General features: G+C 46.4%; 1 protein-coding gene across 1 annotated transcript in view; it reads left to right on the plus strand.

Moving 5' to 3' along the window:
• Window positions 1-6,310: 6,310 nt before the first annotated feature.
• P3H2 (prolyl 3-hydroxylase 2) overlaps window positions 6,311-24,984 on the plus strand; it is a 69,376-nt gene continuing 50,702 nt past the window's right edge. Inside the window, exon 1 of the mRNA XM_060694425.2 lies at window positions 6,311-6,849. Coding sequence (XP_060550408.2) covers window positions 6,445-6,849 — 405 coding nt within the window. The 5' untranslated portion in view covers window positions 6,311-6,444. The remainder of the gene's footprint in view (window positions 6,850-24,984) is intronic.

Raw genomic sequence — 24,984 nt, forward strand, 5'->3', positions numbered from 1 at the left:
CTAGAAGACCTCCAAGGTCCCTTCCAGCTCTATTCTGATCCTGATCCTCTTTGTTGCTCTTCTCGGCACTCTTTCCAGAGTCTCAACATCTTTTTTTGCATCGAAACTGGGTGCAATATTCCAAGTGGTCTTACCAAGGCTTTATAAAATGATATTAACACTTGATGTGATCTGGATTCTATCCCCCTCTTAACGGAGCCTCGGTCTGCCTTGGCTGGACAGCTTCAGGAGGGGCTTGGATGCAGCAAAAATAGCCAATATTCTTAGCAGATGTTCCTCCAAAACCCATCCTTATGGGAGGACACACGGATCCGTCTCTTCTGCAGCCTCCTTCAATCCTATGTTTCAAACAATAGCTTGGAATTTTATTTATTTATTTATTTATTTTGCTTTTGGCATCTCTAGACTCCTCTCCAGAGCAGCACCGAGAGTCTTCGACACTCCCTCCCCTCTTCTCTCTCCCAAAAATAAATCGTAAAAGTCTTGGACGCAGGAGGAAGGCATCTGAGAGACATCTGACTCCAGGCCTCCTCAGCCAGCCCCAGACACATCTACAATCCTGTTGGACCCACTTCTCCCTTTCAACCTCCACGGAGTTCGACCTGCCAAGGAATTACCTAGAATGGAGTCCAGCTGGCATTTCTCTGTCTTTTACGAACGCTTTTTCTTTCTCTCTCTTCCCCCCCACCCCCCAACTTGGAGGAACGAAGCTGGAGGATTGTTCTGGCTACTTTCTCTTTAAAAAGCATAGCAAGGTCTGCTAATAATGACTGAGGATACATATAGCCTGGGACTTACGGCCATCCGTTTAGTGATGTTTTAAAATTAATAATATTTTAATCTGCGTCGTGTTAATGTTTTAACCAATTTTTACCTGTTTGATAGCATGTAATCAGCCCAGAGTCAATTTGTAGGGGAGATGGATGGCATAATAATAATAATAATAATAATAATAATAATAATAATAATAATAATAACAACAACAACAACAACAACAACAACAACAACAATCATAATTCCAGGTTTTACTTGGTTTACAAGATTTCGCTTAGTAACCATTCGAAGTTCCAATGGCACTGAAAAAAAATGACTTAAGAACGTTTTTCAAACTTATGACCGTTGCAGCATCCCCGGAGTCACGTGATCCAAATTCTGATGCTTGGGAAGTGACTCATGTTTATGAGGTCGCAGTGTCCAGGGGTCACGTAATCCCCCTTTTGTGACCTTCTGACAAACAAAGTTAACGGGGGGGGGGAGCCAGATTCACTTAACCACCATGTGACTAGCTTAATGACTGCACCGATTCCCTTAGCCTTCTTGCGGCAAAAAAGGGTGTAAAATGGGACAAAACGAATGTCTTGCTTAGCAACTGAAATTCTGGGCTCAGTTGTGGTCGTAAGTCGAGGACTACCTTAAAAGTAACCAAGCTTAGGCTGCTTTATTTTTTATTTTTTATTGAAAAGTTTTAAAATATTTTACAAACAAATTTTCCCCCCTTCCCCCCCTTCCCCTCTCCCTCCCTCCCCCCCGACTTCTCAGAGCAAAATACAGGGTATTGCATTTAACAAACATAATCTAACATACGCAAACTAACTATAAATTCTTAACTTCCCCTTACTCTTTAACTCCGTCATAGATACTAAGATATCAAAATAGAAGAAAAAAAAGAAAGAAAAAGAAATCATCTGAATATTTCATTCATAAACTATTTGCAACTTTTTAGTCCCATATTTGTTTTGTATATAGTCGATCCATCTTCGCTTAGGCTGCTTTATAAATGCAGCCCTCACGTTGGTAATTATCTTGATTTTGTGGTTGTGTAAACACAGCTGGTGTACAGGGATGTGGTAGCTCAGTGGCTAAGACGCTGAGCTTGTCAATCGGAAGGTCAGCAGTTCAGCCGACCCCTAATTCAAATCCCTAGTGCCACCTAATGGGGTGAGCTCCCGTTACCTGTCCCAGCTTCTGCCAACCTAGCACTTCGAAAGCAGGTAAAAAAAATGCAAGTAGAAAAATAGGGGCCACCTTTGGTGGGAAGGTAACAGTGTTCCGTGCACCTTTGGCATTGAGTCATGCTGGCCACATGACCACGGAGATGTCTTTGGACAGCGCTGGCTCTTTGGCTTTGAAACGGAGATGAGCACTGCCCCCTAGAGTCGGGAATGACTAGCACATATGTGCGAGGGGAACCTTTACCTTTAAACACAGCTGGAGTGTACACTTCTGGAGAAAGAGATGGAAGAACGAGGTTTCCTGGCCGTAATGTTTGTTTCAGAAATATACACTGATTTAAAATAAGTCTTACGACCACAGTTAAACCCAGAATGACTGCTGCTAAGCGAGATATTTGCCAAGTGCGCTTTGCCCCATTTTCCGACCTTCCTTGCCACCGTTGTTAAGCGAATCACTGCGGTGGTTAAGCTAGTAACATGGTCGTTCAGTGAATCTGGTTTCCCCGTTGACCTTGCTTGTCAGAAGGTGTCAAAAGGGGAATCACGTGATCATATGACCTCTGGGATACTGCAACTGTCCTAAAAAAGCATCACTGGAGGTTTTCCAGAAGAGACTGGACAGCCCCCTGTCAGAAATGTTCTAGCACCGTGATGGCCAACCACAGGTGGCATGCAGAACCATATCGGTGGGCACACGAGCATTGCCCTAGCTCAGCTCCCAGCTGATTTTCGGGCCTTCCGGGCCCACCAGAAGTCAGGAAACAGGCTATTTCCAGTCTCTGGAGGGCTTCTGGAAGGGGTGGGGAAGGCTGTTTTTGCCCTCCCCAGGCTCCAAGAAAGCCTCTGGAGCCTGGGGAGGGCGAAAAACGGGTCTACTGGGCCCACTGTGCCATCGCATGCCAAAAGCGGGGAACACACAGGGGTGTCACACGCACATGTGCGTGGGGGTGGGGCATACTGAATTATGGGTGGGGGTACATATGGGTGTAACCCCCCCTGTGCTCCCCTCATTTTTGGCACACGACGGCAAAAAGGTTAGCCATCACTGTTCTAGCATCTCCTGCTAGGGCTGGGGGGGGGGGTTGGACTAGATGACCTACAAGGTCCCTTCCAACTCTGTTATTCTATTCTATTCTAAATATGGAACCAAGCCTCTGAATTTTGATCATGTGCCCGTGAGGATGCTACAGCGGGCGTAGCATTGTGAAACACGAGTCTCTTTTTACAGGACCGTTGCGACTTTAAACAGTCAATCAGACTGGAAGGGACCTTGGAGGTCTTCTAGTCCAACCCCAGGCTCAAATAAGAGACCCTAGACCAGGGGTCTCCAACCTTGGCCAATTTAAGCCTGGAGGACTTCAATTCCTAGAATTTCCCAGCCAGCAAAGCTTAAAGTGGCCAAGGATGGAGACTTCTGCCCTAGAGAGTGGCTGTCCAGTCTCTTTTAAATACCTCCAGTGATGGAGCACCCACAACTCCTGGTGGCAAGCTGTTCCACTGGTTAATTCTTCTCAGGGTTAGTAAATTTCTCCTTAATTCCAGGTTGCTTCTCTCCTGCGTGAGTTCCCATCCATGGTTTCTAAACAGTCACTAAATGAACTGTTTCAAGTCAACAGCTACCTGTATTTATATTTTATTTTATTTTATTTTATTTTATTTTATTTTATTTTATTTTATTTTAATTTATTTATTTATTTATTTAATTAATTAATTAATTAATTAATTAATTAATTAATTAATTAATTAATTTGTATACCGCCCTTCTCCCAGAAGGGACTCAGGGCAGTGAACAGCCAAAATTAAAAATACATACAATACACAAGTTAAGATAATTAAAAAGAATTAAATAATTGGCTTCCCAATTTAAAACCCCCAAGTCTATAAAATTTAAAATCCCAATTAAGAACCATTTAGGCTAGGCCGGCTTGATGGAATAAATAAGTCTTCATATGATTTCATTATGAGGTTGTAAACCTCCCCAGAATATCTCAGCTGACAAGGGCAGTGTGGAAATTTAATTCATAAAGAAATAATGAATAAACAAGGTTATTTACTTGTACCTTTTCTGTAGAAATGAAGAGGGGGGCTATCAGATTGAATTATTATTTTTTGTTCCCTAAGTCAATTTAGCATGGCGACGGTATTAGCTGGGCTTGTCAATTATCTTTGACCTTTTTAAATATCGGCTTTTGGGACCATCAACCAGGTTTTTTTTTCTGTGGGTTATGGCAATGGAGGGGGTTCCCACTGCCCCTCCTTTCTCTAAACCAGCTCCAGAGAATGTTGATGGGGGAGAGAATCGAACCCAGCTCCCTAAATTGTGGGGTTCCTCTAAGACAGTGTTTCTCAACCTTGGTACCTTGAAGATGGGTGGACTTCAACTCCCAGAATCCCCCAGCCAGCAGCTTCAAGCTTCCAAGGTTGAGAAACACTGCTCTAAGCTTAAATCTTCCACCTCTGTACATCTATCTAGAATGGGAGAGGGCCATCTGCCCCACTAGGGCAGGGGTCTCCAAAGCTGTCAACTTTAAGACTTGAGGACTTCAACTCCCAGAATTCCCCAACCTGATTGAAAGTTTACATAAGAACATGGATTAAAGTTATTTTATTTGCGCACGTTTCGTCGTGCTCTCAAAACTTTTTTATTTCAGCAGGCTGGCCTGGCCTAACTCTCCTCTTTTAAATTTTTAATTCGTGATTTTATAAATTGGGTGTTTTAATCTGTGTTTCGGCCAAAATATTTAATAATTTTAAGGGATTTTTAATATTTGTATTATCTGTATTTTATCTTGGCTGTTCACTGCCCTGAGTCCTTCGGGAGTAGGGCGGTATAGAAATTTGATTAATAAATAAATAAATAAATAATAAATTTATTTGTTCAATCAATATGCTGCCCCAGCTTCCTATCGAGTCATTCCGGGTGGCTTACAACAATCCTGGAAATGGGAGAAAGAGGTCAGTAAATTAGCATCTCGGCTCTAATGAGATTAACTTAATTAATTTGAGCATTTGGACAGGGGGGAAACCCAGCCAGTGTTGTGGCCCACCAGCGGCCTGCGCGGATTGTGTCTGATCTCGATGAAGAGGAGGCTGGTGTGGTGTCACGCCAGCAGCCTGCACAGCCGGCACTCGCGTCGGACAGCGGGGAGGCTGAAGAGGATGTGGTGCCAGAGGCAGAGAGACTCAGCCAGGGCCTTCAGAACCTCCAGAGGCTCCTTCAAGTGGAGAGAGCGAAGTGGAGGAGCCTCTTCTCAATGGTCGAGCACGCAGGGATGCCAAAAGGCAGGAGTAGCTACTCAGGAGGAGGAGGTCTCCTCGAGAGTAAGGTTTGAGGATAATTGGCCACTCCCTTAGCCTATTTAAGTCCTACGCAGTTAGTAATTTCTTGCTGGAAACAATGTGTAATTATTACAGAGCATTTTGGAGAGTGAGTGTCTTATCGTATCTTGTTTTCTGGGCTGGTTGCCAACCTTTGCCGGACTTTTGGTTTATTCTTGCTACTTAATAAATTTGATAAGGACCGTTGGTGTGTATCAATATCCTCGGGAATCCGGAGCTGGGGCAGAACAGCCGCCTAATTTATTTCAGGGTGGATTGATTTTCTTCCTAGTCTAGTTTACAACCTGGGGGATCTCCCCATGGTCTCTCCTCCACTGACTCCTTATCCTTGATTGACTGTAGGGATCAAATGCCAATCAATCAATCAATCAATCAACCAACCAACCAACCAACCAATCACAATAACTTGCCTCCAGAAATAATAACTTGCCACAAGAAGCTGTGGATGCTCCAACATGGGAAGTTTTTAAGAAGAGACTGGAGAAATATTTGTCTGGAATGGTAGAAGGTCTCCTGCTTGAGTAGGGGGTTGGGCTAGAAGACCTTCAAGGTCCCCTCCAACTCTGTTATTCTGTATTCTGTTAACAGAGCTGGAAGAGGCCTCGGAGGTCTTCTAGTCCACCCCCCTACTCAAGCAGGAGACCCTATCCCTTTTCAGACAGGGGGATGTCCAGTCTCTTCTTAAGGTGTTGGAGCATCCACAACTTCTTGTGGCAAGTCGTTCCACTGGTTAATTGTCCTCACTGTTGGGAAGTTTCTCCTTGGTTCCAGGTTGCTTCTCTCCTTGATTCCTTTGCCTCCGTTGCTTCTTGTCCTGCCTTCGGGGGCTTTGGAGGATCATTGGACCCCCGGTCTATGGATCAAAGGTGCCAACGGCGCGGGGAATCCCCCCTTGGGGATCGAGCGGGCTGGCTGGGGAATCTGGGAGCGATTCCCTCCAGGGCGCAGGGTCGGGATCCCTGCGATGCTTCCCGAGCGGGGCGCCCGGCTGAAGGGGCGGGCCAGGAGGGAGGAGAGAAGCAGGCGACGCCGGGGATCGCCCGAGCGCGGACCGGCAGAGCGGAGCCGAGCCAGCGGAGAAGCGAAGCGGCGCCTCCTCCTCCTCCTCCGCAGCCGGGCAGCGCTTGCGGGGGGCTCCACCTGCCCGCGCGGGATGGCGGCGGGGCTGCGGCTGCTGGCGCTGCTGGCGCTGCTGGCGGAGGCGCTGCGGGCGAGCGGCGAGTGCGAGGCGCCCTTCGAGGCTCTGTACGCGGCGGGGCTGGAGGCGCACCGGCGGGCGGACTTCGCGGGGGCGGCGCGCGGGCTGGAGCGGGCGCTGCGAGCGGAGCGGCGGCTGCGGGAGAAGCGAGCGGGCTGCGGGCTGCGCTGCCGCCGGGAAGAGCCGCTGGAGGCCGGGCCGGAGCCGCTGCCCTTGGCCGGCGCCTTCCTCCGCCGCGCCCGATGCCTCCGCGCCTGCCTGGGCCCCGAGGCCGCCGCCGCCCCCGCCGCCAGCCAGGAGGTGCTCGCCGACTTCCAGCGCCGCCTGCCCTACAGCTACCTGCAGCGCGCCTACATCCAGGTGAGCGGCTCCTTCGGGGCCTCGGGAAAGAAGGCGGCTCTTCGGCACCTTTCTTTCTTCACTTGCCTGCCTGAGCAGGGGGTCGGGCTAGATGACCTCTGAGGTCTCTTCCGTTGTTCTTTCATTCCAAGTCGGGATTGGACTACAACACCTCCAAGGCCTCTTCTAATTCTGTGATTCTGTGATTTTGAGCAGGGGGTTGGACTAGATGACCTCCAAGGTCCCTTCTGTTGTTCTGCAATTCTGAGCGGGGGTTGGACTAGATGACCTCTTAGGCCCTTTTTGTTATTCTGTGATTCTGAGCAGGGGGTTGGACTAGAAGACCACTGAGGTCCCTTCCAATTTTTCGATTTTCTTATTCCTATTTACAGGTAGTTCTCAATTTACAACAGTTCATTTAGTGACCAAAGCTACAATGGCACTGAAAAAAATGACTTATGATCATTTTTCACACTTAAAGACCGTTGCAGCATCCCCGTGGTCACATGATCAAAATTCGGACACTTGTAAACTGACTCATATTTATAATGGCTGTGGTGTCCCGAGGTCACGTGATCTCCTTTTGCAACCTTCTCCCAAGCAAAGTCAATGGGGAAGCGAGATTCACTTAACAACCTTATTACTAACTTAACATCTGTGGTGATTCACTTAACAACCGTGGCAAGAAAGATCGTAAAGATGGAGCGAAACTCACTTTAACCGTGTTGGCGCAGTAGTTAGAGTGCAGTACTGCAGGCTCCTCCTGCTGACTGCCAGCATTTTGGCAGTTCGATTCTCACCTGGCTCAAGGTTGACTCAGCCTTCCCTCCTTCCCAGGTGGGTAAAATGAGGATCCAAATTGCTGGGGGCCATAGGCTGACTCTGTAAACCGCTTAGAGAAGGCTGTAAAAGCACTGGGAAGCGGTATATAAGTCTAAGGGCTATTTGCTATTAACAACTGTCTCACTTAGCAAAGGAAATTTTGGGCTCAATTGTGGTTCTAAGTCTAGGACTATCTGCATTTATTTATTCTTTAGGATATTGATTTATTTATTTAGCACATTTGTTCATTCAGAATATTTGTTTATTTTATTGTTTAGGATACTGATTTATTTAGCGGATTTATTTTGCAAATTTACTGATTTAGCACCTTTATTTATTTATTGTTTAGCACATTTATTCGTTTCAGCATGTTGATTCATTTGTTGAGCGCATCTATTTTAGCAAATTTTATTCGTTTAGCAAATTTATTTGGCAAATTTACTTGTTTGTCTAGCACGTTTATTGATTTATTTATTTTGCATGCTCATTTTGCATGTTTATTTATTTAGCTAACTTATCCTGCTTTCCCAAAGCGATTGTAGAGGCAGCAGAGATGGGGAGGGGCTTGGAGGGGCATAGAAATCCAGCGAGTGGGAGGGGGGAAACGCAGGTAAGGCAGCCCAGCCAGGTGGTGGTGCAGCTCCCGGGAGAAATCCTTCCCCGGGGGGGCCTTTGGGGATGGTCCAGCAGGACAGGGGAGCCTGGAAGAGGGACGTCTTATTTCCCTGCCCCTCCCCTTCCTTGCTCTGCGGAGGTCACCTGGCCCCAGGGTGGTCTCCCTTCTCTTTTCTTCCAGGTGCCCCCAGGTTTCCTCCTCTTCCCAGTTGGGGGCCTCTCCCACCCAGAGATTCTGGCTGCCTTTGAGTCCCTCCGCCTCACCTGAGCAGCTGTTCCCTGACGTTTGCAACATTCGGATGCTTATTTCTTTAGTTATTCCTTCGATTTTTATCCCACCTTTATAAATAAACATACCTGACATATAAATAGAAATGCTTGATATTCTTCCTATTTCCCCCATCACAACAACCCTGTGAGGTAGGTTGGGCTGAGAGGAAGGGACTGGCTCAAAGACACCCAGCTGTCTTTCATGCCTAAGGCAGGACTAGAACTCACCGTCTCCTGGTGATTGGCCCAAAGTCACCTAGTCAGCTTCCATCCCTAAGGGGAGGAACTAGAATTCACTGTCTCCTAGTGATTGGCCCAAAGTCACCCATCTGGCTTTCATGCCTAAGGCAGGACTAGAACTCACCGTCTCCTGGTGATTGGCTCAAAGTTACCCAACTTTCATGCCCGGGGTAGGACTAGATCTTCAAGGCTGGCCCCTTAACCACTACACCAAACTGACTTCCCCCTTGACTCTGTTTGTCAGAAGGTCGCAAAAGGGGATCACATGACCCCGGGACTCTGCAACGGTCATAAGTACGAGTCAATTGCCGATCGTCTGAATTTTGATCATGTGATCTCAAGGATGCTTCCAACAGTCGCAAGAACGAAAACTGGTCATTAGTCACTCCTTTTTCTAACTGCCTCTGTAACGGTCACTAAATGAATTGTTGTAAGTCGAGGACTACCTATAATCAAATATACCAAGGTTGGTTGTAGACTGTAACGCCTACAGATACAGAGATCATGGTGTACAGAATAACAAAGTTGGAAGGGACCTTGGAGGTCTTCTAGTCCAACCCCCTACTTAAACAGGAAATACCATTCCAGACAAATGATTATCCAACATCTTCTTAAAAACTTCCAGTGTTGGAACACTCACAACTTCTGCAGGCAAATTGTTCCACTGGTTAATTGTTCTCACTGTCAGGAAATTTCTCCTTAGTTCTACGTTGCTTCTCTCCTTGATTAATTTCCACCCATTGCTTCTACGTTGCTTCTCCTGCCTCCTGGTGCTTTGAAGAATAGCTTGACCCCCCTCAAATATTGGAGCACTGCTATCATGTCCCTCCTAGTCCTTCTCTTCAAACCAGTGGAACAGCTGGCCACCAGAAGTTGTGGGTGCTCCATCTACTGGAGGGTTTGAAGAAGAGAGTAGGACAGCTACTTGTCTAAAATGGGTCTCCTGCCTGAGCAGGGGGCTGGACTAGAAGACCTCCAAGGCCCCTTCCAGCTCTATTCTGATTCAGTCAAACTAGACACACCCATTTCTTGCAACCGTTCTTCCTATGTTTTATCCTACACTCCCCTAATTATCTTTGTTGCTCTTCTCTGCACGCTTTCCAGAGTCTCAACATCTTTTCTTACATCGTAAATGACTGTTACCTTGTAAATCTTGTCTGGTTGGGAGCTGCATGAGTGGGGCCCCCTAACTGCCTTCCTTAGGCCTCTGATTGTGGGGCGGTGGTGGGGGGGGGGAAAGGGAAGAGGCGCTGCATTCCCACCTTACAAGATTGTATCGCAAGTGTTACAGGCCTATAAATGCACGTTTCGCAGAATTGCTGGAGTTGCAGCAAATATTGCGTCTGCGATTGTGAAATTTTTTTCATTATGTCATCCTGGGAGTCTTCGCGAGCGGAGGCCAACCGTTTGGCCCCCAGATAGAGTTTCTTTTAATACCCTCGCACACGTCTGATGAAAAGAGACTGTTTTTCATTTAGACGAGGGTTGTTTTTCGTTTAAGGCAGCGATTCCAGCTTAATGAGGTCTGGAAAACCTTCCCAACCAGCCAAATTCCGTGGTTTGGGGGAAGACGACGATGGCTTCTTAATGCAGCCTTTTGTTTTTCCAGCTTTTGCTTGGGGTGGGCAAATCTGTCACAATGCATTTTGATCCGGTCCTGGATCAATTAGGGTTTTTTTTTTGTCTTCCTGTTTTCGGCCGTGTCTTTTTGGCTCTTCTCTTGCCTTAATTCCTCGATCTCCTGTCAATATTCGTCTTAGATCGGAGCTCGAATGCGAAATCTGTGTCACTGGGCTTTTGCAATCCTGATAGAAAAGAATATTTGTGCTCTCTCCGTTGGGTGGTTTTCTTGCAGACGTTTTATGACCCAACTAGGGAACATCATCAGTGCTAGAAGGGGGGAGGTTGTGAAAAGGAGGAGGAGGAGGACTGTGGGGTCCTTGATATTCTCTGAGCTTGGTGGTTTTCTTGCAGATGTTTCATGACCCAACTAGGTAACATCATCCATGATAGAAGGGAGTGGGGTTTGCGGAGAGGAGATGAGCCATTCGATAGGCTCCATCCCACTCTGGCTTCCCAGGCCTGGTGGCAAAACCAAACCTTCAGGGGCCTTCTGAAAACTGCTAAGGTGGCACCCAATCTAATTTCTGCAGGGATAATATTCCAGAGGGAGGGAGCCACCACCAAGAAGGCCCTTCTTCGGGTTGCCACCAGATGGATCTCCTTAGGGGATGGGACCCACAAGGTTCCTTGCCTCCCCGCTCTAGTGGCCCAAGAAACGGCCGGAAAACAGCCTGAAAAATGGCCTGAAAATGGCCTGTTTTTCAGCCGTTTTCAGGCTGTTTTCCAGGCAGTTTTTCAGGCTGTTTTTTGGACCGTTTTTTAGGCCGTTTTCAGGCTGTTTTCCGGCGCTCCGCCACCCACGAAGATCAGCTGGCGACAGCGTACGAGCCCACAGAGAGGGCCCTGCATGCCACCACTGGCACGCATGCCATATGTTCACCATCACAGGTGTAGGGTCTCCTGCTTGAGCAGAGCCCCGTACAAGGATGGGAGCTCCAAATCCCACTGGGATTCCCTTGGAGAGTGTGGCACTGTGCGGCAGCAGCCAAAAAAGCCAATACAATCCTTGGTTGTATAAACAGAGGCATGGAATCAAAACAGGGGGGAAATGATCCCGGTTCGGACTGGATCGCCCGATCTGGTAGCGATGAAGGCGGGTGGTTCGGAGAACCGGTAGCAAAAATCCCCACCCACCCCCCATGCCCAGCTGAGCCGCACAATCATCAGAGGCTTTTTTTTTAACTTTTAAAAGCATTTTTTCTACAACCTCTTCGGCCAAAAAATGCTTTTAAAAGTTTAAAAAAAAAAGCCTCTGATGATCGCACGGCTCAGCTGGGATCGTCAGAGGCTTTTAAAAGAAAAAAAGTTTTTAAAAAATGGCCACGCCCACCCAGTCACATTACCCCCCCCCCACACACACCAAGCCACGTGCACAGAACCGGTAGTAAGAAAGGTTAGATTTCACCACTGAATCAAAATCAGGTGAAGTATTAATAGCGCTTTATAAAGCCTTTAGTAAGGCCACACCTGGAATCCGGCATCCAGTTTTGGTCACCACCTTACAAAAAAAGACATTGAGAGTTTGGAAAAAGTGCAGAGAAGAGCAACAAAAATGATCAAAGGCCTGGAAAAATATGATGAATGGTTGCAGGATTTGGGTTTGGCCGGTCTAGAGAAAAGAAGGACTAGGGGGGGACATGAGAGCATCTTCCAGTGTTTGAGGGGCTGCCCCAAAGAAGAGGGGTTTGTGTCAACCTATTCCCCAAAGGACCAGAAGGTAGGACAAGGAGCAACGGATGGAAACGAAACAAGAAGAGAAGCAACCTGGAATTAAGGAGAAATTTCCTAACAGGGAGAACAATTAATCAGTGGAACAGTTTGCCACCAGAAGTTATGGATGCTCCATTACTGGAGGTTTTCAAGAAGAGATTGGACAGCCAGTTGTCTCAAATTGTATAGGGTCTCCTGCTTTTTTTTTTTAATTTTAATTTTAATTTTTAATTTTTTAAATTTGATTTATATGCCGCCCTTCTCCGGAGACTCAGGGCGGCTTACAGTGCGCTAAGCAATAGCCTTCATACTTTTATATATTTTATACAAAGTCATCTTATTGCCCCCACAAACTGGGTCCTCAATTTACCTACCTTAGAAAGGATGGAAGGCTGAGTCAACCTTGACTCAGCTTGAGCAAGGGGTTGGACTAGAAGACCTCCAAGGTCCCTTCCAGCTGTATTCCAATGGAGTCTCCTTCGAGGGGTATCTACTCTGGCAGGAAGTGGGATAAACGATGTGCCACATTAAGGCTGGAACCCCTTCACCGTCTTTGTAAATTAAAGGGCCGAGCAGGACCCATTTCCTTGCACAGATCTATAATTTGCAAATTTTTTGCTGCCTCCCTCCCTTCTTTCCTCTGATGCCGTCCCTGCAGCCTCTTTCAGCTGCGCCTGGCCCAGGTTGCACCCAGGTCCAGGATTTGCTCTCGGGCTCCTGATCTCCTGGAATGGAACTGGGTGGATCCCTTGGCATGTTCCAGAAGAGCAGGGAAGGCTTCCTCTGGCACGTCAGATCCCCACTCAGGGGGAGTCCCCAGCGCTTCCTCCCAAGGTCTGCTTAGCCAGCTGGGGACGAGGGGCAGAGCCTTCCGGGAGTCAGCAGGCGCTGTGCCAAGGAGAGAAAACAACCCGGGGATTTGTCATGGGAAAGTTGAAAGGTCTCTCCGCAGAGGAGCTGTTTTCTGCCTTTGTCCTACTTGAGTTTCCTTTACTCAAAGGAAACTCAAGAGGAACATCGGCCTGATGTTCCTCTTGACCCAACCACTTCCCAACACTTTACAAAAAAGAGGCTGAGACTTTGGAAAAAGTGCAGAGAAGAGCAACTAAGACCATTAAAGGCTTGGAAAATAAAACATATAAAGAACAGTTGCAGGATTTGGGTCTGGGCAGTCTAGAGAAAAGAAGGACTCGGGGGGGGGGGGGGGACTGAGAGCAGTGTTCCAATATTTGAGGGGCTGCCCCAAAGAAGAGGGGGGTCAACCTATTCTCCAAAGCACCTGAAGGCAGGAGAAGAAGCAACGGATGGAAACTGATCAAGGAGAGAAGCAACCTGGAACTAAGGAAAAACTTCCTAACAGTGAGGACAATTAACCAGTGGAACGACTTGCCACCAGAAGTTGTGGGTTCTCCATCACGAGGGTGGGGGGGTTTAAGAAGGGGCTGGACAGTCACTTGTCTGTAATGGTATAAGGTCTCCTAATTGAGCAGAGGGTTGGACTAGAAGGCCTCCCAGGTCCCTTCCAGCTCTATTTTGATTGATTGATTGATTGATTGGCTTTGATTGGTGGATTCTGTGCCACCAAGTTGAGGGTCAACTCTTAGGGACCGCATTGAGAGATATTCTTCATGAGGATCTATCCCCAGTTTGGTCCTTGAGATCTTCCAATGGTGGAGCCATCAGCACCATAACTGAGTCCCTCTATCTTGCCACGGGTGCTCGTCTTCCTGTCCTTCCTTCCACCTTTCTGAATCAATATCTCAGGGGCTGCCCCGAAGAAGAGGGGGTGTCAACCTATTCTCCAAAGCACCCGAAGGCAGGACAAGAAGCAACGGATGGAAACTAACCAAGGAGAGAAGCAACCTGGAACTAAGGAGAAATTTCCTGACAGTGAAGACAATTAACCAGTGGAATGACTTGCCACAAGGATTTGTGGGAGCTTCATCACCGGAGGCTTTCAAGAAGAGATTGGACTGCTATTTGTCAGAAATGGTTTAGGGTCTCCTGTTTGGGCAGGGGGTTGGACTAGATGACCTACAAGGTCCCTTCCAACTCTGTTAATCTAATCTAAAAATGGTATGTAGGGTCTCTGGCTTGAGCAGGGGGATGGCTCTATTCTGATTGAAGTGAAATATATAGCTGTGCATTAGGAAAGTTAACATTTTCAAGAAACATCAAAATATTTCACTGTAATTGTCCATACGTGATCTATAGGCAATTGTTCATAAGTCACAAATTTTCAACCCTTTGGGTAACCGGATCCATAAATCTTGTCTCTCCAATTAGCTTTTGGCAAGGATCAGAGAGAATCTATTCCAACTGTCCAGCTGTTGGTTCTTACATGGCAATCAAAAGAATGCATTCATTGAAAAATATCAAGCATTTATTTCCAAATCAAGTTAATACTCTACGTGTAATCATATCTTCCCAGGACCCAAGTTTAGGAGATGGCAAAAACTTTTCTTTTTTATTGGAGTCTTCTTGGATCTCACAATTTTTAACTGTTTTCACTTGTTTGTGAGTCTATTTTTTAAGGATTAATGTTTTTATTCATGTGCAGGTAATCCTCGATTTACAGCCACACTTGAGTTGCTAAGTGAGACGGCTATTAAGTGAGTTTTACCCCATTTTCTGACCATTCTTGCCACAATTGTTAAGTGAATCTGGATTCCCCATTGCTGGTCAGAAGGTTGCAAAAGGGGATCACGTGATCCCGGGACCCTGCAACCGTCATAACTATGAGTCAGTTACCAAGCATCTGAATTTTGATCACGTGATCGTGGAGATGCTGCAGTGGTCGTAAGTGTGAAAAACAGTCCTAAGTCACTTTTTTCAGTGCCGTTGTAACTTTAAATGGTCACTAAGTGAACTGTTCTAAATCGAGGACTATGTGTATACAGGTAGTCCTTGACTTACAACAATCATTGAGCCCAAAATTTCTGTTGCTAAGTGAGACCATTGTTCAGTGAATTCTGCCCCTTTATACGACCTTTCTTACCACAGTTGTTAAGCGAATCACTGCAGTTCTTAAGTGAGTCACACATGGTTGTTAAGTGAATCTGGCTGCCATTGTAACTTCAAACAGTCAATCGATGAGCCGTCCATCACTGGAGGTTTTCAAGAAGAGACTGGAGAGCCATTTGTCTGAAATGGTGCAGGATCCTCTGCCTGAGCAGTGGGGTAGATTACAGATTATAGATTAACAGAGTTGGAAGCGACCTTGGAGGTCATCTAGTCCAACCCCCCCAAGCAGGAGACCCTACACCATTTCTGACGGATAGCAGCCCAGTCTCTTCTTGAAAGCTTCCAGTGATGGAGCTCCCACAACTTCTGAAGGCAACTTCTGTTCCGTTGGTTGATTGTTCTCACTAGAAGACCTCCGAAGTCCTTTCTAACTCTGTTACTCTGGAATGTAAATGTTGTTTAATTCTATGTGCCAGTTGATGGCTGATTTGTCTGAGTGCCAACCTTCCAGGAATTCTCTGGCGTTTTTGGCCTTGGCTTGGTCTCGAACGGTCCCAGTTTCCCATTTGAAACTATCTTGAACTGGTTAATTGTCCTGACCATCAGGAAGTTTCTCCTAAATTCCAGGTTGCTTCTCTCTTTGGTTAGTTTCCATCCATTGTTTCTGGTCCTGGATAGACTTCAAGATAGTTTCAAATGGGAAACTGGGACCGTCCGAGACCAAGCCAAGGCCAAAAACGCCAGAGAATTCCTGGAAGGTTGGCACTCAGACAAATCAGCCATCAACTGGCACATAGAAATAAACATTTACATTCCAGAATAACAGAGTTAGAAAGGACTTTGGAGGTCTTCTAGTGAGAACAATCAACCAACGGAACAGAAGTTGCCTCCAGATGTTGTGGGTGCTTCATCACTGGAGGTTTTTAAGAAGAGACTGGACAGCCACTTATTTGAAATAGTATAGGTTCTCCTGCTTGGGCAGAGGGTTGGACTAGATGACCTCCAAGGTCCCTGCCAACTCTTCTCTTCTCTTCTCTTCTCTTCTCTTCTCTTCTCTTCTCTTCTCTTCTCTTCTCTTCTCTTCTCTTCTCTGTGTTCATAACTGCAAAGTCTCCTTTGAGACTGGGCTTCCTTGAGGCTTTTAAAATTACAGGTTCAGACGATCTTTTTCCCTCCGCTGCTTGACCTCCGGTTCCCCATTGTAGGCTGTGCTTCGACAGCTACAGAAAACAAGCCATTGTCTGTCTCGTACAGAATTTATGTAATTCACTGGCAATTGTTCTTTGGTAATTATACACAGGCCGTTGGTAGAAGAGGGGCAGGGAGAGAATTTCTGGCTGTTCTCCAGCTTAGCCCAACAATGACTGCAGTTCTCAGCCTCCCTGGGATAATAAATAGCATCGTGTTCTGGAGAGCTAAAATTAAATATGGGACGGAAATAAAACCGGGAGAATGTCCCACCCTTGCTAGAGGCATCTGCTCGGCTGGTATCTCAAAAATCCGGGGACCGTGTGTCCCTTCCTTCTTCCCAGCCCCAAATTGCTCCTAAAGTGCACAAAAGGGCTTTTTGAAAAATAAGATTGCACATGTCAAGCTTTGCTTTCCAAATGCCCAGACCTCTGGATTCCTAAAAGGAGGAGCCTCCCCAATTTCGGTTTGGAAAATTCCTGCTCCCGTCGCTGGCTCCTTCTCTTCCACGGGAAACCAACTGGGAGCTGCAGCAAATTAGCCGTAATGGCACACCCCGCTCCCCAATTACGGTGCACAGGACGGCTGTCTGGAGTGAATGAAACCGTGGGCCCCCCACAGGGATGGGGTCTCAGCCGCAGCAGCTTCATTCATAAAATCAAGCATTCTTTCTTTTCTTTTGTTTTTTCCCTGCAGTCCTGCTGAGAGATGGGGGTGAGACAGAGATAGAGAAGGCAATGGAGGGCCCTGGCTTTTGCTCTGCCTTCTGTTTAGGACCTGGCTCGGGTTTTAATCTCCCTGGCAAGTAATGAGAGAGGGGAGGGGGTGGGATGATGGATGGATGGACAGGTTGACAGAAGGGATGGATGCAAGGGAGAGAAAGAGTGGATGGATGGATGGATGGATGGATGGATGGATGGATGGATGGATGTAAAGAGATAAATTCTCCATGGCATAGGACCTAGTTATCTTCGAGACCGCCTGCTGCTACCGACGGCCTCCCATCGACCCGTGCGCTCCCACAGAGAGGGCCTCCTCGGGGTGCCATCAGCCAAACAATGCAGGCTGGCGACCCCCAGGGGGAGGGCCTTCTCTGTGGGGGCACCTACCCTCTGGAATTAGCTGCCCCCAGAGATAAGGAGAATCCAAGACCTCGGTGCCTTCTGCCGTGCCCTTAAAACTTTCTTTTTCCAGCAAGCCGGGCTGGCCTAACACTTTTTAAAATGTTTTTAATTGTTTGTTATTGTTTTTAATCATGGGGCCAAATTTATATATATCTTTTTAACTGTATTTTAATGTTTGTAGTTTATGTTTTTACTTGGCTGTTCACCGCCCTGAGTCCTCAGGGAGAAGGGTGGTATACAAATTTAAAAATAAATAAATAAAATAAAATAAATAAATTGACTGATTGAGCAGATAGATAGATAGATAGATAGATAGATAGATAGATAGATAGATAGATGAAAGAAAGATTAGAGAAAGGAGAAAGAAGAAAGGAAAAGAAGGAAGGAAAGGAAGGAAGGAAGGAAAGAAAGAAAGAAAGGGAAAGAGAATGAGTATGATGGAGAGACAGGATGGGTGGATGGATAGAGATGGGCAGCATATAAATTAGAAAGATGGATGGATGAAAGAAGGAAGGAAAGAAGAAAGAAAAAAGAAAGAAAGACAGAAACAATGGATGGATATGATGAAGACAGAGAGGATGGGTAGGTGGATGGATAGATAGTTGGACAGCATATAAATTAGAGAGAGAGAGAGAGAGAGAGAGAGACACACAGAGAGAGATGGATGGATGAGGGAGGGGGGGGGGAAGAGCCGCGTCTTCCATTTTAGCTCCTTCCCAGCTTCTGAAATCTCCTGCCGGGATCTGATTTTGGTCGGAGAGGACCGAGTTAAACGGCTGGCCAGTTTCCCGGCCGTGGACGGCACCTCACATGGTGGGCAAGGATGATGATTTATAGTTGCCCTTCTCCAGCAAACCTTGGGTGGCTTACAAGATCCTGTGTCCAATTCAAAACATAACCATAAAAAGCCTTCCACCCCAACGGTTGGGATACACAGAGGGGGAATATATATATATATATATATAACTGAACTGGGTGAAAATATTAATTGCAAATATTCAAAGCACTGAAACCTCCCTGAAAGCAAAGCTCCAGCCATAGGCAAAAGGAAACAATCCTGCATCTGCCGATACAGATAGTCCTTGAATTATAACTCTTTATTTAGTGACCGTTCGAAATCATGACGACTTTGGGAAAAAAATGACGTGGGCATTTTTCACACTTAACGACCATTGCAATATCCCTTTGGTGACCTGATCAAAATTCAGGCGCTTGGAAACTGGCATGTACTTATGACGGTTTCAGTATCCCGTGATTCTCTTTTGCGACCTTCTGACAAGCAAAGTCAATGAGGAAGCCAGATTCACCTAACAACCATGTTGCTAACTGAACATCCGCAAGGATTCACTTAATAATGGGGTCAACAAAGGTCGTAAAACGAGGCGAAGCTCAGTTAGCAATGGTCTCCCTTAGCCACTCAAATTTTGGCCTCGATTGTAAGTTGTAAGTCAAGGACTGCCTCTATAGTAGTGCATTGATTAATAACCCAGTGACTATCGTTAAGCATAATACAGGTAGTCCTTGAGTTACGACCGTCGTGGAGTCTGCAGATAACCATCGTAAATCGTAACGGTCATAAAATGGGTCGGAGACGGATCCGATTCTCACAACACTTTTTTTTTTGTGGGCACTTAAGTTAAATGAAGCGATTGTAAAACAAGCTGTTGTGGTTGTTAGGTAAACCGATTTGTTTTGTGGCCGCCACATGCGCTGTGGAGGAAAATGTCGCAAAATCTGAAGTGCTGGTTTTTTGGCAAAATCGTATTAAAACAAGGTCACGTGACTCAAAATGGGGCACGTGGCCATAAATGCCACCTTGTCGATGAGCGCTCGGTCATGTGATCGCCAGCCAACCATCAGGACTCTGGATCCAGGTCTTAAATCTTCTGTCGTAAGTTTGGAGGGTCACTAAGTAAGCGGTCATAAGTCGAGAACCACCTGTATACAGGTCATCTTTGACTTACGACCACAACTGAGCCCAAAATTTATGGTATGCTAAGTGAGACATTTATTAAGTGAGTCTTGACTCATTTTATGACCTTTCTTGCCACAGTTGTTAAGTGAGTAGCACGGTTGTTAAGCGAATCCAAGCCTCCAGAGACATTGTCAGAAGTCATAAATACGAGTCAGTTGCCAAGTGTCCGAATTTTGATCGTGTGACCCTGGGGAGGCCACAACGGTCGTAAGTGTGAAAAACGGTCATATGTCAATTTTTTCAATGCCGTTGTAACTTTGAACAGGCACTAAGTGAGCAGTCATAAGTCGAGAACCGCCTGTGTATTTTCTTACATGCTTTTTTTCTTTTCCGTCTTCGTTTGGAGTTGTTTCTGATATTTTGTTCTTGTTTTGTTTGAGTTTCCATTACAAAAAAAAGGCAGAGTTTCCTCGTCTTTTTTGCACCGTCGGGAAAAAAGATGCAAAAAATCAGATAATTATACATCGCATTTGATACTCGTCTATTGTTGACATTCCTTCCTTGTGACATTTGGGTGTTGCTTTAATTTCTTTTAATGAGGCATTGTTATCAGACTTTGCTGGGTTCGGTATTTTCAACATCTGGGCGTCTCTGTGGAGGAGACGTTTGATGATAAGATTTATATATTTTTCTTTTCGGAGAGGATGTGCAAATGCCAAGGAAAGTTTTACCTCCTTCAGTCCTGCTTTGTGTCAATAAAAGGGCAAAACTCCTGTTTTTTGGTGGCTTGGCCTCAAGTCAGACAAAAGTTAGTTTTCGAGTTGCCAAACAGAAGTTAAAAAGCTTCCATAGACATTGGATGAACCTTGGCAGGGAGTTTTATTCTAAACCAGGAGCGTCCAACCACTTTATGACCTGTGGGCTTCAGCTCCCAAAATTCTCCAGCCAGCTTTATTAAATTTATTAAATAGTAGTAGTAACAAGGGATCTTGGAGTCCTAGTGGACAACCATTTAAATCAGAGCCAGCCGTGTGCAGCAGCTGCCAAAAAAGCCAACACAGTTCTGGGCTGCATCAACAGAGGGAGAGAATCAAGACCACGTTAAAAGTGTTAATACCACTTTATAAGGCCTTGGTGAGGCCACACTTGGAATATTGCATCCAGTTTTGGTCGCCACGATGTAAAAAAGATGTGGAGGCTCTAGAAAGAGTGCAGAGAAGAGCAACAAAGAGGATTAGGGGGCTGGAGGCTAAAACATAGGAAGAACGGTTGCAGGAACTGGGTATGTCTAGTTTAATGAAAAGAAGGACTAAGGGAGACATGATAGCAGTGTTTCAATATCTCAGGGACTGCCCCAAAGAAGAGGGAGTCAAACTATTCTCCAAAGCACCTGAGGGTAGAACAAGAAGCAACGGGTGGAAACTAATCAAGGAGAGAAGCAACCGAGAACTAAGGAGAAATTTCCTGACAGTGAGAACAATTAATCAGTGGAACAGCTTGCCACCAGCAGTTTTGAATGCTCCCAACACTGGAAGTTTTTAAGAAGAGATCGCATAACCATTTGTCTGAAGTGGTGTAGGGTTTCCTGCCTAAGCAGGGGGTTGGACTAGAAGACCTCCAAGGTCCTTTCCAAGTCTGTTATTCTATTCTGTTCTAAATTAAATTTATATGCTGCCTGTCTATCCATCCATTTCTCTCCTCATCGTATCCATCCATTGTTTCCGTCTGTCCATATGTCCATATGCCTGCCATCCAGTGGTGGTAGTTAACTTTGTGTGCAGTTTGGCAAACCGGCTGAATCACCACGCCCAGCCCCACCACGTGGCTCGCCCCTCCCATCCCAGCCACTCCTTGCCTTGTCCGATCTCTCCTGAGGCCATTTTGGCATCTCAGTGCTCCTCTAACCGGCCCCCACCAAGCAAGTGAGGTCAGTGCAGGCAAAACCCCGAGGCAGCTCTGACAAGGCACTCGGAGGGAGGGGCTGGTGGCCATCTACCTAGCTATCATCTCTAATCTCTGCCTGTCTCTAATTTCTTTATCTCTCTGTCTTTCTATCATCTATTTGTCTCTGTCTGTCTATCCATGTATCATCCATCCATCTCTCCACTATATACCCATCGTGGTCCATCCATCCAATCATCTATTTGTCTGTCTTCCATCTATCTATTGGTCCATCATCTATCCATACATCAATCCATCATCTCTCTCCATCATATATATCTATCCAGTATTTCTGTATATCTGACTATCCATGTGTCTGTCCATCTGTTTATCCGTCCATCCAACCATCTGTCTATCTATCTATCATCTATCTCTATCTCTCATCAATCTATCTATATCTATCTCTGTATCTCTGTATCTCTGTATCTCTGTATCTATCTATCTATCTATCTATCTATCTATCTATCTATCTATCATCTATCCATCTATCTATATCTGTCTATCATCTCTCCAGCCAGCCAGCCAGCCATCTACTTACCAACCTTCTTTCTATCTATCTATCTATCTATCTATCTATCTATCTATCTATCTATCTATCATCTATCTATCCATCTATCTATATCTGTCATCTCTCCAGCCAGCCAGCCAGCCAGCCAGCCAGCCATCTACTTACCAACCTTCTATCTATCTTCTATCTATCTATCTATCTATCTATCTATCTATCTATCTATCTATCTATCTATCCTACAATATCTGTCTCCATCCATCCATCCATTCATCCATCCATCCATCCATCCATCCATCCCAGGTTTACTCCAATGTGAATCTTTCCTGGTTACAATTATATTGTTAATCGTTTTGCATCCTGTTTGATTTTGTTTGTGGGTCACCGAACAGTCTTTGTGCCAAAAGCATAAAAACCAGAAAAGAGCAGATCCAGCCCACTTCCGTCCAGAGGGAGCCTGGGAATAAGATATCTGCAGACTGAATTTCTTTGCAATTGGCAAACGAATGCCCAGCCTTCAGGGACCCACTTTTCCTACAAGCTTTGATTTGTCTGCAAAACATAACATTGGAAAAATAACTTGTCCCAGCGAGTGAATTTATATGCGGAGTTGTTTTCAAAACTCTGGACCCCTGCTATTTTAATCAACACACTTTGTTTTCCATGGCTGTTTCCAAAACTCTTCTGTCCTGGATGAGTTTCAGAAACACAGCGCAAAGATCTTTGAAGACTTTTTTGGCTTTTGAAAAAGCTGACACAAAAACTCCAGCCCAATGATAATTTCAGCTGGCTCCTGGTTTGTAAGTGAAGAGATTCATTCCCAGGCTACTCCAGACGTGTTTTAAGTTACATCAGTGTTTTGGAAGCTCAGCCACTTGAAGACACCTGGACTTCAACTCCCAGAATTCCTTTTGATGGGTATCCCCATTGTGGTCTGCTTACTCTATTCTAATCCCTTTCTCTGCAATCTCTCCGCTCTAGGGAGTGGGGGGAAAACAGGCATGGCTGGCTGGGAAATTCTGGGAGTTCAAGCTGTTATGGTTGAGAAACACCTAGATAGGGGTCCATTCCCAGCTTTGTTTGGCTGATAGCGAAAGCATAAGCAGTATTGCATCAGGATGGGAGACCACAAGGCAATCACAGATTATAGAAGAAGACAAAAATTAGACAATCGCCTCCTTCGCACCACACACATCACCTAATGATTGATTAAGACAATCTGTTGTGGCCTGTTGACCGCCAGCCCCTCCAGCAGCCGAATCAGAGGAGGAGGCGTGGGAGTCAGAGTCAGCATCAGGGCAACCTGAGAGCTCCGAGGGGGAAGAGGGAATGGAGCTGTCAGAGAGAGAGAGAGACAGACAGAGGAGGAGCCTGGGCTGTCCGTCAACCCTCAGATGGAGAGTCAACAGTCCCCAGGTCTGCAGATGGCTGATGAGGAAGAGGAGGAACAGCTGGGTCCAGTGCCTGATGCGCGGATGAACAGAAGGCAGAGGAAAGGAGAGCAGTGGAAATCTATGGGCCGGTCCTTGGGATGGAAGAGCCACTGCTGCTAGCGAAGCCCCATCCCTAGCACTGGGGATAAAAGGCAGGGGGGCCAGATTAATAGATCAGACAAATTATTCATCTTCCGGACGGAGAGACTTGTTAGCCTGCAAGGTAAATTTTTTGCTGGGGCTGCCAACACCCCTAATAAAGGAATCTTTTGTGTTCACGTCAGAGGGTTTGTCATCTGTGGGGAGCTGGGTCAGAGCACCTTCCCCCTCTCCGTCCTCTTCCCTCTCCCTCCCTCCCTTTTGTTCCTTCCTGTTCTGCAGCCCCCGGCTGGCCACTGTCGTAAACAGATCGCTGGGGGTGCTTAATGCAAAGGGGGGGGCTTCTGCAAGGGATGTGCAAAACCTGAAATAATAATAATAATAATTTTAAAAAATGTTGGCCACCACTGTTTTCGACTTAGAAAGAAAATCCAACTCCGAAGCGGGAAGAGGAAATGGCCTTGGCGTGGGAAGCATGTGGGGAAGCGCCGAACGGTTGTGGTTTGGGCTTCCCAGGGACACGGGGAGCCGTGTCCCTGGAAAGCTAATTAGCATGTCCCCCACAACTTAGAGAGCATGGCTGACTGGGGAATTCTGGGAGTTGAACTCCACCCGTCTTCAAGTTGGCCAGGTTGAGAGACACTCTTCTAAGCTATGCTGCCTCTCATTAAAATGGGATGTTTAGATGTCTTCTGACCCCCCCTCCCCCTCCTCCCAAAGTCTCAGCTTAGTTTTTTTGGACTTTTTTCTGACTTTGGACATTAAGAGGAGAGCTGGGATCCCACCACACAACCTGGTGGGATTCAACCTCTCTCTGCAGCCATCAAGGGACCTTGTAGTCTAACCCTCTGCTCAAGCATGAGATCTATGCCATTTCAGGCAGGGGGCTGCCCAGTCTCTTCTTAAAAACTTCCTGTGTTGGAGCATCCACAACTTCTTGTGGCAAGCTGTTCCACTGGTTTATTGTCCTCACTGTTAGGAAAGTTCTCCTTAGTTCCAGGTTGCTTCTCTCCTTGGTTAGTCTCCATCCGTGGCTTCTTGTCCTGCCTTCAGGTGCTTTGGAGAATAGGTTGACACCCCCCCCTCTTCTTTGGGGCAGCCCCTCAAATACTGGAAAACTGCTCTCATGTCCCCCGTAGTGCAGGGAATAGGCATCCCTCTGAAAGAACTGGGCATGGAATAAAGGGGCTTCTCTGGAATTCAGCTCACCTGGTTGATGATAACCATGGATTGGTTTTGTTCACTTAAGACCAAACCTTGTTATTAAACCATATCCTGGGTTGGCTGAGTCTACCAAACTCTGGACTTTTTGGTGCTCTCTGAATTTGGTGGTTTTCTTGCAGACGTTTCATGACTCGACTGCAATGTCATCAGTGTGATGGAGGGTGAGGTTTGCTGCAGTGGTGGAATTCAAATTTTTTTACTACCGGTTCTGTGGGCATGGCTTGGTGGGTGTGATGTGGCTTGGTGGGCGTGGCAGGGGAAGCATACTGCAAAATCTCCATTCCCTCCCCATTCCTGGGGGAAGGATATTGCAAAATGTCCATTCCCACCCCCCCTCCTGGGGGAAGGATATTGCAAAATCCCCATTCCCACCCCACTCTGGGGCCAGCCAGAGGTGGATTTTGCCGGTTCTCTGAACTACTCAAAATTTCCGCTACCGGTTCTCCAGAACCTGTTGGAACCTGCTGCATTCCACCCCTGGTT

The sequence above is a fragment of the Pantherophis guttatus genome, chromosome 6, assembly GCF_059756535.1.
Source record: "Pantherophis guttatus breed Tessera chromosome 6, ASM5975653v1, whole genome shotgun sequence".
Taxonomy (NCBI): domain Eukaryota; kingdom Metazoa; phylum Chordata; class Lepidosauria; order Squamata; family Colubridae; genus Pantherophis; species Pantherophis guttatus.